The 19391-nt window shown below is 46.6% G+C and overlaps 1 protein-coding gene across 8 annotated transcripts in view; it reads left to right on the plus strand.

Annotated features, from left to right (window-relative positions):
• The window catches only part of NPAS3 (neuronal PAS domain protein 3), a 631952-nt gene that overhangs the window by 255806 nt on the left and 356755 nt on the right, over positions 1 to 19391 (plus strand). For 6 of the 8 annotated variants that reach the window (XM_063947474.1, XM_063947478.1, XM_063947477.1 and 3 more), the window contains one exon: positions 2365 to 2639. In XM_063947474.1, the coding sequence (XP_063803544.1) occupies positions 2365 to 2639 (275 nt within the window). The remainder of the gene's footprint in view (positions 1 to 2364; positions 2640 to 19391) is intronic. The other 2 variants (XM_063947476.1, XM_063947475.1) reach the window with 1 other exon arrangement.

Raw genomic sequence — 19391 nt, forward strand, 5'->3', positions numbered from 1 at the left:
TTGGCAGGTGTCGTTGGCAGTGAAGTGGTTAATTTGAAGAGCACCAGTGTGGTTTTCTCAGGAGTCCCAACAGTGACTCCCCTGCACTTGTTCTCCCGTTAGATGCCGCAAAAGCTCAGCATGTTAGAACAAGGGTTCCCATTACAGAGGCCAGAGTAGGGAGCGACGGGAGGTGCCTCTGATCGCTAGACATCGAAACACGAGAGGTGCGGAGAGGCTTCAAAGCTACAGAACTCTGGCCTTTGATGAATTTTTGATGGGAGAGTTGGGGATGCTGAGCAGTATCTCCGTCTTCCAGGCTGGGGTAATTGATTAATAGAAGGTGTGCTCAGGAAAATCCATAACCTGGTGCATGTCTGACACGCTACATGTATAGAGTCTGAAACTTCAGGGAAGTTAACCCCATAGCATTTGTGTTACTTTAGAAGTTGTAGCCCGACTTTCACAGGGTGCGACTCTTCTGTGCTCAACAGTTTGCTAAGAACAGGCTCAAAAACACAGCAGGCTAGACATTGCTGAAAGCTTAGCAACCCTTATAGTATGTTGTTGAGCAATGGCTCCCTGTAAATTGCCGACACAGGATGCAGTTATTTGAAGGCAGTTGGGACTCTGGTTGACATTTCCCCACAAGCGTCTTGTGAAACTAGTTGGTTCAAATTCCGGAAAAAAATTATCTGATTTAGGATTTGTCTACATAGTGAACTAGGGGGGTGATTCAGACCTGATCGTAGATGTGCTAAATTTAGCACATCTACGATCAGTTACTCTGACATGCGGGGGGACACAGCACGGGGCTAGTCCACCCTGCATGTCAGGCCCTAAACCCCCCCATGGGTGGGAAAGCATTGCACGGCGGCGTTACTTTCGCCCCCGCCAAGTAGCTCCCTAGCTGCGCAGCTGGCTACCCGCCGCGTTCTGGGACTTAGCGGCTGCTTGCGATGTCACACAGCCGCCGCAACCCACCCCTGCAATGTTACGCCTGCGTTGCCCAGACCACGCCCCATCAACGGCATTCTAACACCGTTGGCACGCCCCCTCTCGCCTCTGCCCGTCAATCAGGCAGAGGCGATCACACCTGTGAGATGTTTTCGCATCTCACTGGGTCCTACTGCCCTCCAGAAAGGGCTTCAGGCTGTGATCGCTGTTGTACCAGCGATCGGGTCTGAATTAGGCCCTAGGGCTGACTGCTTATACCACAAATGTATGATATTCTAGTGAAACAGTGGTCTGGGCATCTATGCATTATGACAAAAAACTATGGTACAATTATACTTATATTTTACCTTTAAAAAGCTAAGATGTTTATTCATGAAGCAGTGAAAAGTGTGGAGAAGTGAGCCAGTCGAGAAGTTGCCCATGACAACCAATCAGCTGCTTTCTATAATTTTCTGGAATGCAATTTATAAATGTTACCTCAACACTGATTGGTTGCCATGGGCAACTTCTCAACTGGCTCACTTCTCCACTCTATTCACTGCTTCATGGATATACCCCTTTGGTTTCTGGGATATGAGAATGTTAGCAATAGAAACATGACTCCAGCAGTATCATTTTTGTATAGGTTGCCATGGTAATTGCTGGGTATACAGGTCTTGGGTACATAGGCCCTCATTCCGAGTTGTTCGCTCGCAAGCGGATTTTAGCAGATTTGCTCACGCTAAGCCGCCGCCTACTGGGAGTGAATCTTAGCATCTTAAAATTGCGAACGATGTATTCGCAATATTGCGATTACACACCTCGTAGCAGTTTCTGAGTAGCTTCAGACTTACTCGGCATCTGCGATCATTTCACTGCTTGTCGTTCCTGGTTTGACGTCACAAACACACCCAGCGTTCGCCCAGACACTCCCCCGTTTCTCCGGCCACTCCTGCGTTTTTTCCGGAAACGGTAGCGTTTTTTCCCACACGCCCATAAAACGGCCTGTTTCCGCCCAGTAACACCCATTTCCTGTCAATCACATTACGATCGCCAGAACGATGAAAAAGCCGTGAGTAAAATTACTAAGTGCATAGCAAATTTACTTGGCGCAGTCGCAGTGCGGACATTGCGCATGCGCATTAAGCGGAAAATCGCTGCGATGCGAAGATTTTTACCGAGCGAACAACTCGGAATGACCTCCATAGTTTTATGAATGGACATACATGTTATACAGGCACATTCTGTTCCCATGATTGGTGAGTCAGGAATGCAAATCACATGTGAATGAGGTCATAAGTCGCATTCCCGCCGTTACGCCAATTGAGGTAATTCATCAGTTTAGCATTGCACTTCTTTGCATTTGTTGCTTTGCATGTTAATATTCAGAGTTGCTGGGTATTATATTTATTTCCGTTGTTTCATCCTAGTTTTTTCTTACCTCAACAGTTTACAAGCCCTGCGGAAAGAAAAATCCAGGGACGCTGCTCGCTCCCGGCGCGGGAAGGAGAACTTTGAGTTTTATGAGCTCGCCAAACTCTTGCCTCTCCCTGCAGCCATCACCAGTCAACTGGACAAGGCCTCCATCATCCGGCTTACCATCAGCTACCTGAAAATGAGAGACTTTGCCAACCAGGGAGACCCCCCATGGAATCTACGTATGGAAGGCCCGCCTCCCAACACCTCTGTCAAAGGTGGGTTCCTAATCACGAGCCTTATTACATGTAAGAATTTTATACTTTCAGCTGGGGGAAAAATGAACAATTTTGCTTAGCTTTCAATAACCTAACCTGAAACATGTTCCCAAGCAGTGCATTATGGGCAATGTTACCAAATATTTATTGTGAAGCCACCTGCTTTAATGCATTACACATTCATTTTGCAATACAGATATGTCCTCATACATCTTTCTTCAATACGTCACGCAGCGCGAGATGCCGGTCCGTGTGAGCTGCCAGGTCCTGTGCAACTCTGATAATGTCAGGGGTCTCTTTTCTTGTGGAAATGCATTTTAGTTGCAACGCAATGCGATTAGGAAGCACCAGGATGCTGTGCTGATCAATATTATATGCAACACTTGTATATTGTGTGCGACTGATATCCCTTTCACATCGCAAATGCCGGGTCCCTCCCGGTAATTGGAAACGGGTCCTTACCAGGTGGACCTGGCATTGGACCCTAACAACTGGCTCCCTGATGCGGCAATATGGTGGGTCGAGTTACCATAGCGGCGGGGGGCGGAGGGGGCACTGGAAGATGAGCTCATCTCCACGCTGCCTCTACCTATGTAGTGAACGGGTCCTGGGTCGCAACGACCCAGCAACCCGTTCACACTGCCCCTGACCCGGTATTCAACCCGGGAATAACACTGCTATATTACCTGTTGAATTACTGGGTCAGGTGACCTGGGAATTCGCCATGGGCTCTTTCACACCACACAGCGACCTGCCTCGATACCGGGTTATTTGTGCGGTGTGAAAGGGGTATGAGTCTCTCAATCTGTATGCAAAGTTCTACAATGTAGCAGCCGCAGCTTTTTACAATACAGTTTCCCTTGTGCTCCGTATACAGACTCAGTCGCACACAATATACAAGTGTCATATATCACATTGACTAGCACAGCCTCCTTGTGCGTCCTAGTCACATTGCATTGCGACTGAGCTGCATTTTCGCCAAAAAAGATGCCCGATGCTAGGAGAGTCTCATGCGGCCTGGTGTGCCAAGAGGGCAGTAATGACTGCAGTAGTGAAGTATGAGGGCATATCCGTAGCTGCAGATTTTTTTTAATTGGAAAACTGAATTTACAGACTTCCTAATATTATACATAGGCCACCGTCATTACGTTACTATTCCCACTTTTCTCAGTCAAGCTGCTGTTTGACCCTCACTAAGCTAAAGATGTGTCCACGTACATCTGTCCTCCCAGCACATTAAACAGCTCTTCTAGTCATGCTATGCCGTGGTGAACCTGGTAGCGCTGAGTGTCTTTTTGTGTCACTTTTTACATTAAAATGTGTCATATTTGCAAAATGATGAGATTAGGACGCGCAATCAGCTTATGCTGATTAAAATGATATGCGGCATGCCTGTATTCTGTGTGCGGCAGCTGCTGTATCTGCATCCAAAATGCTACATAGCAGAAAAGTAGCTTTAAAAATGTGATGTTTTATCGCTATGTTGCACTTACCCCCTACGTTTCCCTGTGCATGGTGCATATACACTTTTGTGGGGCCATCCCTGTGTACTATGTAATATAAAGCGATCGTCGGGGATCTGCGTAAACTGGAGCTCCATGTTGTGACGGTGTTACTGAAGCTTCTTTGGAGCTCTCTGAGCCAACGCTCACATTACTGTTCTTGTATATGTCACACCAGCCCGGGAAATGGCAGCGATTGTGCGAAGTTACGTAAATGCCACAGCCCACGTGATTTATAGTGAGATGCTCAGCGTGGACTTTGTGAGTCCCAGCAGCTGCATTGAAATGCAGCGTCGGTATATGGTCGTGCAGCATGGCCGCAGGAAGTAAGGTGCCAGAGACATTTTAAGTGCATGCAGGATCGCAGTCGCAGGTTGAGTCACACCTTGAAAATGGTCCAGGAACGCCAATGTTTTTGCTGCCGCTCCCCGTCTCCACACCCAGATGGTCCCTGACTGTCAATCAGTTTGTGAATCAATCCTCACTGCACAGTCAGTCCATAATCGCAGTGGCGTCAGAAGGCGGGTGCGGGGGGTGCGGGCCGCACCCGGGTGTCCCCCTCGGAAGAGGTGACACCAAAGTGCCAGCTCTTCTGTAGTGACAGGAGCCGAGTGCTGCAGTGAGATAAACCCCTGTAGCACTCGGCTCCTGTCACAGATAAGAGCCAGCACTGCACGCTGAGCAGTCTCCGGGGGCAGCAAGCATCTTCGGGGAAGCTAGACATGTCCTCGGAGAGAAGAAAACAAAAAGATCAGAGAGACCACAAACTTTTGAATTAGGCCACGCCCCCTTTTCGGCGCCTGCGGCTCCACTGGGAAGGGGAGGGGGTGTGTGATAATACAGAGCGCGCTCCGGGTGTCACCTCTGCATAATCGTATAACAAAGGTACACATTTTGCTTTACATTTAAAACAAAAATGTCTATGCACAATTATACCTTTAATTATTATTCTTTTATTTGCTTATTGGCTTTACTTCTGTTTTATTTGCACGGCTGATGCACGTAGTATGCTAGTGTTAGGTATGCATTGTTGTCCTCATTTACATTACATGTCTGTTTGCAATACAGGTTGAGTATCCCTTATCCAAAATGCTTGGGACCGGAGGTATTTTGGATATGGGATTTTTCCGTATTTTGGAATAATTGCATACCATAATGAGATATCATGGTGATGGGACCTAAATCTAAGCACAGAATGCATTTATGTTACATATACACCTTATACACACAGCCAGAAGGTAATTTTAGCCAATATTTTTTGTAACTTTGTGCATTGAACATAGTGTATCTACATTCACACAATTCATTTATGTTTCATATACACCTTATACACACAGCCTGGAGGTCATTTAATACAATATTTTGAATAACTTTGTGTATTAAAAAAAGTTTGTGGACATTGAGCCATCAAAAAACAAAGGTTTCACTATCTCACTCTCATTCAAAAAAGTCCGTATTTCGGAATATTCCGTATTTCGGAATATTTGGATATGGGATACTCAACCTGTATATCATTCATGAGCTGAAATAGGTCACTCATCCAGCTTTCCTCGATCCCAGTCCTCTTAATCTTAGCATAATATAAATGATGGGTTTTCTAATGTAAAGCTATGCAAGCTGGGATTATAGAACTAGTTTAAAAAGTTTTTTTTACATACACAATCTGCAATTACTTGATCAGTTTAAATGAGGATGCAACAAAATAAACCTCATCCTAGACTGTAAATGCGAAATATTATAGTACAAGATTATCCTATCTGTCATAAGGTACTTACAGACCTGCCTGGTCATCTCACCATTTGATCAAGCAGTATAACTGTCCACTATAAATGTTCCGTCAGCCATTTTGTGGACTGCTCCAATATTGAAGCTTCTAGTAAACTGTAAGTGACTGAACTATGAGGTACATTGTTATGTGCCTAATTCCTTGTGGATTGATAGAACGCATAAAACATTCTCACAAATTCTGACTAGCCCACAAAATGGCTTCCTCATGGGTAATCAATGGAAGCACTACACCTAAAGATCTACAGTATTTAAGGTACACACCTATAATGCTGGCCTGAGAATATAGTTTATAAGAGATGTTACTTCAGGCCTTACATCATGATGCGCCCCTTACTAGAGTCTGAACAGCGCACATCACAGCTTCAGCTTCCTGTCGTTCTAAGCTCCATACTAGCTGACATTAAACGGTTCTTTGCTGTCGGGGTATGCACAATAAAAATGCATAGAGCTGTCAGCAATCATTCATTTAATCAGGCTGTGCAATGAGGTAAACAAAGATGGCAGATTAATGAGTTTGGCATGCTCAGTGACTGACAGCGCTGCAAACATAGGCTGTGTGATATTAACCCTATCTTGGCCAATTTGCACAATTCATGTAGCATATGAGATCCCAGAATGCTTTGCAGTCTCCTCTCAGAAACAAAGTCAAAATTTTAGATCTTACATCACATTTTGAGAAAGTTTGCAACTATTAAATGTGTAAAAAAAAAATTTTTCTTTACTATGCAGTATTACGTTTTATTTTAGCTTTAATTTATGTTTGTTATACAATTATATACCAAGAAAGAGGATGCTACCTTATCCATATGACATAGAAAAGAATGGGACTGCATTGCAAACATGGAAAATCAGACTAAAAATCGACACTACAAGGTGAAAACCGAGATGATACTTTTATGATTCTTAGCAAAGTGCAAGTGAGCCATTTTACCATGCCCACACACACAGATTATACCATACATATTATATACAGATCTGGAAGATCTGATTGTTCAGTACTTGGGCCATACAGGCAGATCAGTCACAGCTCACATAATACTGCTACAGTATCGTGTCACACACACATACCGTCATATATTGGTTGTGCCCATGCATAGCCATGTTTTAAAAAAACGGATGAGCGCATTATATTTAATGGCAGTGAATATAGGACCTTACAAAGTGCCAGGAAGCCTGCACATTGCATTTAAATAAACAAACAAACTGTTATTTGCAGCATTAAACAATGATATTAGAGTGATCATTGCTGAGTATATGAGCCAGTAGTTGCATTGCAGTATGTATGAGCACCTTTACAATGCTGATAGCGTGATCCGCTTCTCCGTATGACTAGTGGGAAGACTCCCCCAGGTTTGCATGCTGTTGGTAAGCATGCTATTATTAGGTAGGACCATTTCAAGTGCAGTCTTTAATTCAGGTGGGTTTTATTTTAGTTGGCAGTAGTTATTCTTGTATAATTGTCACTAGTGTACAGGATTTTGAATTGCGCTTGCTGACACAGTATAATTACACGCATAATTATAGAAAAAACAAAGTCTGTGTGGATCTATACACTTAAACATGATGTGGCTCACGCAGATTTGGTTGTATGCATCAATGTTTTGCACAAAATATGCGTTTCTGTGCTGCGTACACTCACAAAAAAAGATTTGTGCTTCCGTCCGTCATTTGATTGCGTCTTGTGGTTAGAGAGGTGGGCCGATGGAGGGAAATGGAGAGCAAGCACAGGAAGGATGCAGTAAGTTCATGTTCACATAGTTGCAGCTGAGTGTGACCTGGGGCCGGATGTAATGACGTCCTAGTTGGCCGGAGATGCGGGTTCCCGGCCGACTCAGACGTTTTTTTTAAAAGCGGCTATCATTTACAAGGCATGGTTTTGCCTTGTAAATGATTGCCGCTTTAAAGAAACGTCAGAGTTCGACCGGTAACCCACACCTCTGGCCAACTCAGGTGTCATTACATCTGGGCCCTGGTGTTTCTGTTGTCGGTACTCGACCTCTGACACTGGGGAGGCGCATCTCTACACTTGTTATAGCGGGTGGAAACCATGATCGTGTTCTACTGTTACTCCTGGAACAAGCCTTACGTAGGACCGTCCTAACATGTAGGCACACTGGACAACTGCCCGGGGCCCCACAATTCTAGGGGCATTCGATCAGGGGTGGGTAGTGGTCACACATTCAGATCGGTAAGGCAGCATTCTCTACCCGCCTCCCAGCCTGCAGCCAGACAGTGATTAGCTGTCAGTATACTGATTGGTAGATTGCTGGAGCTATCCAACAATCAGAGTGCTGACAGCAAGTCACTGTATGGAAGCATGTTGAGAGAAGGACAGCAGGAGGGGCATGTTATCATTTTTTTAAATTGGTTCCCATGAATGGGTCGGTAGGGGCGCCTGTGCATTGCTTTGCCCTTAGCCTGCAGTACTGTTATGACATCCTTGGCCATATTCCTGCATATGGAATTTAGGGGGTAATTCAGTTGGCACATCTACGACCATTTACTCTGACATGTGGGGGGATGACCAGCACAGGACTAGTCCGCCCCGCATGTCCATGTCAGGCCCTGATTCCCCCCCACACAGGTACAAAAGAATTGCGCGGCGGCGATGCTTTTGTACCTGACAAGTAGCACCCAGCGCAGCTCCTGTGTGCTGGCAGGGGGCTAACCGCCGCGGCCCGCCCTCCCAATGGTCCGGGCACACCTCTGTTGTCCGGACTGCGCCCCGCCAACAGCGTTCTAACGCCATTGGCATGCCTCCTTACGCCCCGCAACCGCCTCTGCCTGTCAATCAGGCAGAGGGGATCGCACCAGTGAGATGCTTTCGCATCTCACTGGCTGTACATGCGCGGTGCGCCACTGCACATAGTAATTCAGACTGCGATCGCTGCCGCTGCAATTACCCCCACAGTCATTTCTCGTATGTTTGATTTGGACTTTTGACTTAAAATGCGTTCAACTCTATTTGAGCTCCATTGCCACTGTATAGTTACATGAGAGCTGAAGAACTTGAGAACATATATTATAAAAAAATAAAAAGTATACATCAAAAAGTACCCATACTCCGATCAATATTATTGTTATTATTATTATTATTGTTGTTATCCTTTATATAGTGCCGCAAGGAGTCCGCAGCACTTTACATAATACATAAACAGAAGCTGTGCAGATAAAAGCTACATAACCATTGCTGCACATGCATTCATAATAGCCACAAAAGCAGTGGCGACTGAGCCATAAGGTTTGAGGTGTTCTTGGCATTGGGAGGGGATGGTGGTATAAGTGAGTGACGTGAAAAGCTTATGAGGGGAGAGGGCCCTGCTCATGTGAGCTTACAGTCTGTGTGTCCTTCTCCTCTAGACAGGGGTGACAGAGAGGGGACAGACAGTGAGTGAGGAACATAGAAACTACAAACAGAGCTTTTATCAGATCCACATATGCATACACTCAGTTGTGAGGGGCTTGGGGTGGACATGCTGGTCCGGAGCTTCTTCAGTCTTACATGCTGACCTCTTCCGTACAGTTACAGCTGTCAGATTACATTTCTCAGGGGCTGACAGTGAAAGTGATTGCTGTGATGCAGTATGGAAGAAGTGGCTGACAGCCATTATGGAATACTCTACAAATACATGGGGGTCATTCCGAGTTGTTCGCTCGGTAAAAATCTTCGCATTGCAGCGATTTTCCGCTTAGTGCGTATGCGCAATGTTTGCACTGCGACTGCGCCAAGTAAATTTGCTATGCAGTTAGGAATTTTACTCACGGCTTTTTCATCGTTCTGGCGATCGTAATGTGATTGACAGGAAGTGGGTGTTACTGGGCGGAAACAGGCCGTTTTATGGGCGTGTGGGAAAAAACGCTACCGTTTCCGGAAAAAACGCAGGAGTGGCTGGAGAAACGGAGGAGTGTCTGGGCGAACGCTGGGTGTGTTTGTGACGTCAAACCAGGAACGACAAGCACTGAACTGATCGCAGTTGCCGAGTAAGTCTGAAGCTACTCAGAAACTGCTACGAGGTGTGTAATCACAATATTGCGAATACTTCGTTCGCAATTTTAAGAAGCTAAGATTCACTCCCAGTAGGCGGCGGCTTAGCGTGAGCAAATCTGCAAAAATCAGCTTGCGTGCGAACAACTCGGAAAACCCCCCCATGTTTCCAGGTTTGGTCGCAAGCTCCAAAAAGCCAGATGGTACTGACAAAGTCCAGCGAAATAATCCCAGTTTAGCTGAATGAGTGGGAATTTACCTCCTCAGAGGTGAGCATTAAAACTCTTCCAACAACAGCACCCACTATATTAGTAGGGGATGCGGTCAGGGTCCCGGCAAAATACCAACAGCGGGACCAGGGTAGCAAGAATCCCATCAGATCCTGACAGTAAGTACAGGGGTAAGGGGTTAGGCTGCAGGGATGGGGGGAGGTTAGGGTTAGGCACTAGGGGGAGTTAGGCTACAGGGGGGGGAGGTTGTTAGAGTTAGGCACTATGAGGAGTTAGGCTGCAGGGGGGGAGGTTAGGATTAGGCTGCAACGGAATAGGAAAAAGGGCTAAAATGCTGGTATCCGTGGGAATTTTGACCGTCTGGATGCCGTTTTGTACCCAATCCATTACTATATACAAGGAAAAAACAACTGCCTTTTACCCAGAGCAATACCCCTTAAGGCAGACATGTTTCCCATTATATGTATATATATATATATATATATATATAGAGAGAGAGAGAGAGAGCTTGATCGGCACTCTTAACCTGCGTGCCATTGTAAAAATTTGTAAACAGCAAGGTAATCTCCCCTGGCAGAGAGAGTAACACACAGCACTGCAGGATTTGTAAACAGCAAAAAGTGTTTACTTCAACGTTTCGGGACGCTAAGTCCCGTCGTCAGGAAAAAGGATACATGAAACGTTGAAGTAAACACTTTTTGCTATTTACAAATCCTGCAGTGCTGTGTGTTGCTCTCTCTGCCAGGGGAGATTACCTTGCTGTGTATGTGTATATATATATATATATATATATATATATATATATATATTAGTAATTTTTTTCTTACTTTAGTAGAAGTCTAAATGAATAGCTATAGCAGTGTTCAGTTATTTAACTCTTGGCAATACTGCTGTGCTTGTGTCACATCCAGGGAGGAATAACGTCTCGTTTTTCAAGGGTTAACTGAAGCAGGCAAAATTTGGCATCACATCTCACCCAACAAAGACTGTTGCTGTTCGTTATCTCCGTTTCTTTTATTTATTTTTTTGCTTTCTAATCGTAGAGCAATTTCCACAGCTGTGGGCAAGAGACATTGCATTCCCGGGCCGGGCTGTAAGAAAAATTGAATGACAGCGAGCAAAACAGCAGTAATTATAAAACTAATTACTAAACGCTCATGATGCCCGCAGGCTTGTGCATAACTAAAATTAGAAAAAGAAATTGCTTTTGGCTGAGGAGGAGGAGGAGAGCTGTTTTGGTCGCTGCTCCCATAACGCATCCGTTTTCAAATCAGGGCGGTGTGTTTAGCAGCATGGGTTCAAATCCCTCTATAATAATGACAAATAATTTTTCTCATACAGAATGGCAGAATGTGAGAGCAGATAAGAACCTACCAGGTTGTTGCTTTCCACCCCGTTCTCTCCCTGCTTTAAAGCCTTGTGCATATAAGGCCTTCGGAGCTGGAACATGTCTATCCGTTCCCAGGATCCCTGCTGCCGTGCCACTTCTTCTTGGAAGTAATCTACCACCCTTTCCTCATATTTATGTAAAATAACCATCTAGATGGGGAAATTGACGTGGGCGGTCATTCCGAGATGATCGTCGAGATTACGTCACGCCGCGGCCCGGCCCTCCAATGGTCCGGCCACGCCTGCATTGGCCGGACCGCTCCCCCTAAACGGCGGCTTAACGCCGCCGTCCAGCCCCCTCCCACCCAGCAACCGCCTCTGTCTCAGAGGTGATCGCTAGGCAACGACAGCTGCCATGTGCTGGCGCACTGCGGCACCGGTGCATGCGCAGTTCCGATCCGATCGCTGCGCTGCGACAAACTGCAGCGAGCGATCGGGTCAGAATGACCCCCATGGACATTATTACCCATAAGCTGCATACACTTCTGTAGTGTCCTAAGAAGAGTATACGTATAGTACATAGAGGTTAAAATCGTTGTGTTTGGGGATATCAGAAGCGAATGATAAACAATAATAAATGATTGTTGTATTGCATTATTCCTTTGTCTTCGCTCTTCTGGAACACAGGGTGTTTTTCAGAGATGTTAGCAGACCAAAAAAGTTAGCAATTGGGCAAAACCATGTTGCACTGCAGGTGGGGCAGATGCAAAGCCCAATGGGGGTCATGCTGACCTGATCGCACGCTGCCATTCATCGCAGCGCAGCGATCAGGACAGAAGTGCGCCTGCTGCGCCGGCGCATGGCTGAAAGCTGACGGATGACGTTGCCTAGCGACCGCCTCTGCCTGATTAACAGGCAGAGGCCTTCGCTGAGCTGGAGGAGAGGGCACGGCGGCGTTTGGACGCTGGTTTGTGATCACGGTTCTGCCAACGCAGGCGTGGCCGGACTGTGCGTGGGGCGGGCCGCAGCAGCTGCGTGATGTCACTCGCAGCCGCTGCGACCTGGGCAGCAACAAGTAGCTCCTGGCCAGCACGCAAAAGCTGCGCTAGCCGGGAGCTACTCCTGAAGTGCAAAAGCATCGCCACTGTGCTACGCTTTTGTACTTCTGCGGGGGGGTAAGGGGGGGGGGGGGTAAGGTAGGGCCTGTCATGCGGGGCGGTTTAGCCCTGTGCTGGGCGTCCCCCCGCATGTCAGTGTGCCTGATCGTAGCCCTGCAAAATTTTGCAGAGCTACAATCAGGTTTGAATTAGGCAGAATATACGGTACATAAAGAGTCGTAGTTGCAGTCAAAGATAAACGACAAGCAATGGGCAAATCATTAGCATCACACATTGGGCAATAATGAATTAATGAGAAAGACATTTGAAACGTATCTAAAATAATGAGAAACATTCTAACCGATCACTGACTCCATCTAACTTCTCTCTGCTGCATTTGTTTCTCTTTCAGTTGTTCAGCTCCAGTATGCTGCAGATTTAGCCACTGGCATATTATTTTATTCTTAATATGAAATAAAAAGCAGCCAGAGCCAACGTCTGCGATGAACACAAAATAGCCATTAGTGGAAAATTGTGGAACATCTACAAGGCAAGAAGCCCAGTCCGGGAGGCTGAACCATGCTCCTATGGGAGAATGCAACGGGGATGTATCTAATCATAGGACAGGAGGGCTGTGATTACTGGTTTAGGGCAACATGAGCATACATATGTCTGAAAGCGTGAGAGAGAAAGCCGTGCTAGCTACAAAGCACAAATCATACGCTGTGCTGTGCAACACCAGGTTTTAACCGGCGGTGTGCCTCGATTTGCACAAGATGCATGGGTTTCCAGAGCGAGTTGCCAGTGTTTCTGTAAAGACACAGGGTGGACATTGGGGAAACTGAAGGTGTTCCTATTACAGAACGCTATAGGCGCACTGATGTGCCTTACAGAAACAGGATTTCCTAAGCAAAGTAAGATTACTGCAGTTAGATAATGAGATGGAGAGGGTGTACTTTAGTGGGGTTCCTTTACGTGAGGAGGGCGCCATCCCATTTAAAGTAGCCCTGCTACTGTTTTGCTATCATGGCATGCTAAAACTGTCGCAGGACATGCTGGGATTTGTAGTGCAATAGCTTTTGTCCGTCCATAATCTAGAGCAGGCATGGCCAACCTGTGGCTCTCCAGCTGTTGTGAAAATACAAGTCCCAGCATGCTCTAGCACAGTTTTGCTATTCTGCAATGCTGGAGGGCCACAGGTTGGCCAGGCCTGATCTAAAGGCTCTACTCTCATACTTTGATTGGACTTTATTCCACTCGTAGGAAGTGCTCCCCATACGTTTTTAGAATACGAGATGTGTGCCAAACACGTCCAGATGTGCAGCTGCTGCTTAACACACAACCCTGAACAACCTGAAACAAGAGAGCGATACACTCCACCACACGTTCTGCAGTCTCTAGTTGTATCTTTGCTCGGTACGTTACAGTCCTAGCATTAGGATTATCAAATCCGGTGACGACGGTGCAGTGTAGATGACCTGCGCACCACTGCGGGTGATGGGATTGTTTCTATACTGTCTCATAAGGAGAACTGAAACATATTCTAGCTCATAAATTAAGTGGTCTTAAGGGGAAGAGGCCATGGTGCAAAAGCCAGGAATGTCTCTTTCAATCATCTTATACATTTCTATTGAGTTACATATAAAAAAAAAAAACCTCCCCGCATGTTTAACTACACTGTGGTATATAACATTTGCAGTTTCCTGTACAAAGGCACTTTGTAAACTGACTTATCCTAGTGCTTGAGTAAGAAATTGTAGGGGTAAGTCAGACCTGGTTACAGTAGTGCAAAAAATAGCCAGGTAATCGCCGCCTACAGGGGAGGGGGTTAGGGCTTTGCAGGGATGCGATGGGCTGTGCAGTCTCTGCACAGCCCAGGACTTACCCGCTGCGATGATCCAGGAAGCAGCTGACGTCAGGGACCCTCCTCTGCAACACCCGGACACGCCTGCGTTTCTTCCGACACTCCCAGAAAATGGTGAGTTGCCGCCCAGGAACGCCTTCTGCCTGTCAATCTTTTTGCGATCGCCCTTGCTCTCCGGCGCCAGACAACGACACGCCTGCGCATTGCGACCTGCACGCATGCGCAGTTCAGGCCCGTTCGCACGGCTGCGAGAAAATGCAGCGTGCGAACGGGTCTGAATGACCCCCAGTGTCCATATTTGCATCCCAGTTATTGAATTAAATGGCAATACCTTTAAGGATTAAACCAATTCTCTGTGATTTGCCGATACGATGTCCGTCTGCACACATTACAGTGCAGAATCTTCACCTATTTTACTGCAAACTTATGAGATTCATTGACAAATGAGCGAAGATACATCGGAGTGCCTTCACAACCATTCTAGAGGCAATTCTCGGGATATCACCAAGAATTGAATTGCCCTCTTTATTTTTCTTTACAGTAGCTAAATATATTGTAAACCGTTAAATCTTACGTTTTGCTGTTTGTTGTCATACTCGTAAAGATCCAGAAAGAATCCCTTGGTCCCCGGCACTCTTTTTGTATTCATGTTCCTCAGAAAAATGAAACTGTCAGTGTAATTTGCTTTTACATTTCAAGATTTAATTCACCATTAGTGGGCACAACTCTTCCCTCTTGAAAGGCGGAAAAAGGATAGCCCCCTCCAATCAGGATAAATGAACACAGAACTTAAAACAGGATGTGGTTAATTTACCGGCTGTCGGGATCCCGGCGTTCAGGATACTGACGCTGGAATCCCGACAGCTGGGGAAATGTTGCCGGTCGGAATCCAGACCCGAAGCTCGGTTTTCCCACTTAGGTGGTGGTCCATGCCACTGGATCCGATGCGTAGTGAGCGCAGCGAGCCCGTGAGGGCGCTTGCTGGCGTTAATCTGGCCGTCGGTCTCCTAACTACCGGGATCCCCATTGCTAGTAAATCATACCGAACCCCTTAAAACCCCTCAGGTATCGAGGTTACCTTTTAATTTACCTCAGACTAGAGGTTTACACAGCACGAGTCAGACTCCACAAGACATAGGCTCTGCACCACAATCCTTCTAGAAATCCGTTATTATGCGTCTAAGCAGTATGCAGTATAAAGATAAAATGCACACAGCATAATACTGCGTAACAATTTATTAAAATCTTAAAACCACATAAAGCACCTCTTCCAGTGGGTTAGAACGCATACAAGATTGCTAGATGGTCTGAGCATAAATGAGAGTCCTGGTTTACTCCATGTTGCCGGGGACCATAGGGACTTGCTGTGAGCGCTAGTAAGTCACAAATTGTCTTTGCATTGTATCTATTCATAAAGATATAAGAAGTTCAGTGGATAGAAATAGCAAATAGAAATACATTTTACCTTTGCTACTGTGCAGATAGAGAGGCATATTTGGCAGAATGATGGATTGAATCCATGGGGGCATGGATGGGAGTGGGGGTTTCCTTGCTGCTTGGAACCCCAACTGCAGCTTTACTCCTCATGGAAATGTGCAAATAATGATGAGAATAAATCACACTCAGCACACGGTGCTGCTAGGCAGCTCTGCAGGTAGGACATCTGTACGTTCATCCACGCATAGCAGGCATCCACCTGTCATCTTACTGTGCAACAGTCCACAGCAGTTATGTGACAGGGTATTGGCAAATTTAGCTCAGCGTAACCCTAACCCACAGTAGCAGCAGTTATTTGACTGTGCCAATATTCAGCTGATCAATAAACTATGAACTAGTGCCTCTGCCACTGCAAGGGACACAAAGTGCCTATGCCTCAGTGAAGTCACTAGAGGCTACTATAGTATACTGGCTGACTTTGCATTGGTCCCCTCTGGTTGATCCCAGAGATGGAGGTCCAGGTTGGGCATACAGGGTGTGTTGCGCTGTCATCGTGGCCCTACCACTTGCTGTATTTTGCTGTGCTTGCAATGGCGCGATTTACAGAGACTGAGGTCCAGGTTGAGCGTACAGGGTGTGTTGCGCCCGTACAGGGTGTGTTATGTCATTGTGGCCCTAACCACTTGCTGTATTTTGCTTGGTTTGCAATGGTGCAATTCACAGAGACTGAGGTCCAGGTTGGGCGTACAGGGTGTGCCGTGCTATCATCGTGGCCCTACCACTTGCTGTGGTTGCAATAGCACGATTCACAGCAAATCTTGCCAGATTAAACTAGTTCACTGGGGAAGAAGGCAGATCTGGAAGGCTGATCTACTTTCTCGGGTTCGGCAGCCACCAGCGCTGGTTTTGCTTATCATATTGAACAGAAGAGGTGAATAGAAAGTTGTAAAGACGGGAGAAATGTTAAACAAGGGAGAGAATGGTGCAATGGAAGCGTTCAGTGAGTTGTGGCAGCAGATGGGAGATAAAGAAAGGGGAACAGATGGAATGGAGAATAATGTAAGACATACATACAGAGTGTGGGACAGAGACGGGTACACATACAGGGAGACCGTACAGTACACATACATATTGGAGAGAGAGAAACTAACACAAAGGTGGTGACAGACACAGAAGGTGAGCAGGGACATACTGTAGGGGGGTAATTCAGATCTAATCGCTAGGCCGCGATTTTTGCACTGCTGTGATCAGATAGTCGCCACCTACAGGAGAAGTGTATTTTAGCTGTGCAAGTGTGCGATCGCATGTGTATCAGAGCTGCACAAACTGATTTTGTGCAGTCTCTGCGCAGCCCAGGACTTACTCAGCCACTGCGATCACTTCAGCCTGTCCGGGACAGGATTTGACGTCAAACACCCTCCCTGAAAAATGCCCGTGTGAATGGATCCTTCGCACAATCCAGTCGCTGACCGGCGATCCCCGTTGCAGCCGTGCAACGCGCCGGCGCAGTGCATATGCATGCGCAGTTCAGATCTGATCGCCCGCTGTGCGAAAACGCACAGCAGCAATCAGATCTGAATTATTCCCCTAGACAGAGGATGGGACAAATATGGGAAAGGGGGAGGGGGGGGGGGGGAGTCAGGGTGAAGTGGGAACCTGCAGAAGATATGGAGAATGGATAGGTGTATTGTACACTGTATTACATTGTGTTATTTTACTGTCCTGTAACAGTATAGATATTATCATTGATTGGCATTACGTAGTGTTGTCTGTATGGGGATACGGTCATTAGGTCGACCACACTTAGGTCGACAGTCATTAGGTCGACCACTATTGATCGACAAGCATTAGGTCAACATGGTCACTAGATCGACATAAAAAAGGTCGACATGAGTTTTTCACTTTTTTTCCCGTTTTTTAACTTTTTCATACTTTACGATCCACGTGGACTACGATTGGGAATAGTAACCTGTGCCGAGCGCAGCATGCGAGGGGACACGGTGCACTAATTGGGGTTCTCCGTCACTTTACGAAGAAAACGACACCAAAAACAGTAAAAAAAAACAAAAAACTCAAGTCGACCTTTTTCCATGCCGACCTTGTTCATGTCAACCTAATGACCATGTCGACACAGCATGTCGACCAAAAGTGGTCAACCTAATGACTGTCGACTTACGTGTGGTCGAGCTAACGAACCATACCCTCTGTATGTTCTATGCGGCCAGGATCACATACTGATTCCACATATCCAGGGCCGTCTTTTCGTATGGGCTCAATGGGCTCTTGCCCAAGGGCCCCAGGAGTATAAGGGCCCTAGACTGATAGCTGAGGGTCCCCTCTTTCCAGGGGTACCAGGTTTTTGAAAATCGGACCTGGGGAACCGGAGATATCTGACTTCAAAGCAGTGGTCCCCATCCAAACCTGTTAACTGCTCTTCCCAGCCAGATCTCTCGGGCTCTGTCTCACTTAGAGTGTACTCCAAAATCTGGGACTCTCCCCTTTCGGTGGACATTGGCAGCTTGTCTCTACTATGCCCAGAACCAGAGATATCAGCCGTCAAGCAGCTGGTCCATGCTCCAGCTCCACACGCCTAATATGCAGTTTTATATGTTCGTTAGTGGATTGTTCTGGCTCCTGAACTCTGATCCCCAAGTCCCCATAATCTCCTTAAAGGTGGGACTCTCTAATATTTTATCCCATTCAAAGCTAAGAAATCTATTTCCAGGAACTTGAGATATCTGCAGTCAAGCAAGCTGCCCTCTCACCAAAAATGATGAATATTAAGCCCACTCCACTATCGACCCCTCCCCTACGTATTAAACACCCCCTACCACCCTGGAAGTCATGTACCGGTGACCCTTCATTCAGCCCAATGCCCCCTTCTACAGTTTAATGTTCTCCCTCCCGCCCCATCTTTGCAGTAAAGGAGTAATTAGCAGAAATTACTGCTCCAGGTCCTACATGCTGTGCAAAAGATAGAACACCCCCTACCGCCCGCGGGACATCAAAGCTGCCGCTGATAGCACCCCCCACCCCTATCGCTGGAGGATGGGTAGGGGCCCCAGTGCATTGCTGTGCCCAGGGGCCTACACTGCTGTTAAGACGGCCCTGCACATATCATTTGTTTGCTATTAATATATCAGTGGCAGTTGGTAACGTGTTCTAGGTATTCTGGACTGATGCAACTTTTGCCTGGATCCATAAATTCCCAGAAAGACAGTGTGGTCATTTTATTTTTCTATATTAGACATCTCAGGGGCAATGGACAGTCAGCTAGAGATTTGAGTGCGATATTTGCCATGCCACATGTTCTTCCGTATGCTAGCCTAGAACAATGTGCAGTTTAGAAGCAAGGATGGTGCTAAAGTACACACTGGCCGATATATCGCGGGTCCGTTGGCCAATGTGTACGGGCAATATGTCTGTGAAATCCGTCGTTCACAGACATATCGTGTCGGCCCCACGCATCGCTGTGTGTATACGGGCAACCAGCCGGCCGCCCGTACACATGCAACGGCTGGCGGTGATTGACAGCTGAACTGGGCGGGCG

Source organism: Pseudophryne corroboree, chromosome 12 (genome assembly GCF_028390025.1).
Source record: "Pseudophryne corroboree isolate aPseCor3 chromosome 12, aPseCor3.hap2, whole genome shotgun sequence".
Lineage (NCBI taxonomy): Eukaryota > Metazoa > Chordata > Amphibia > Anura > Myobatrachidae > Pseudophryne > Pseudophryne corroboree.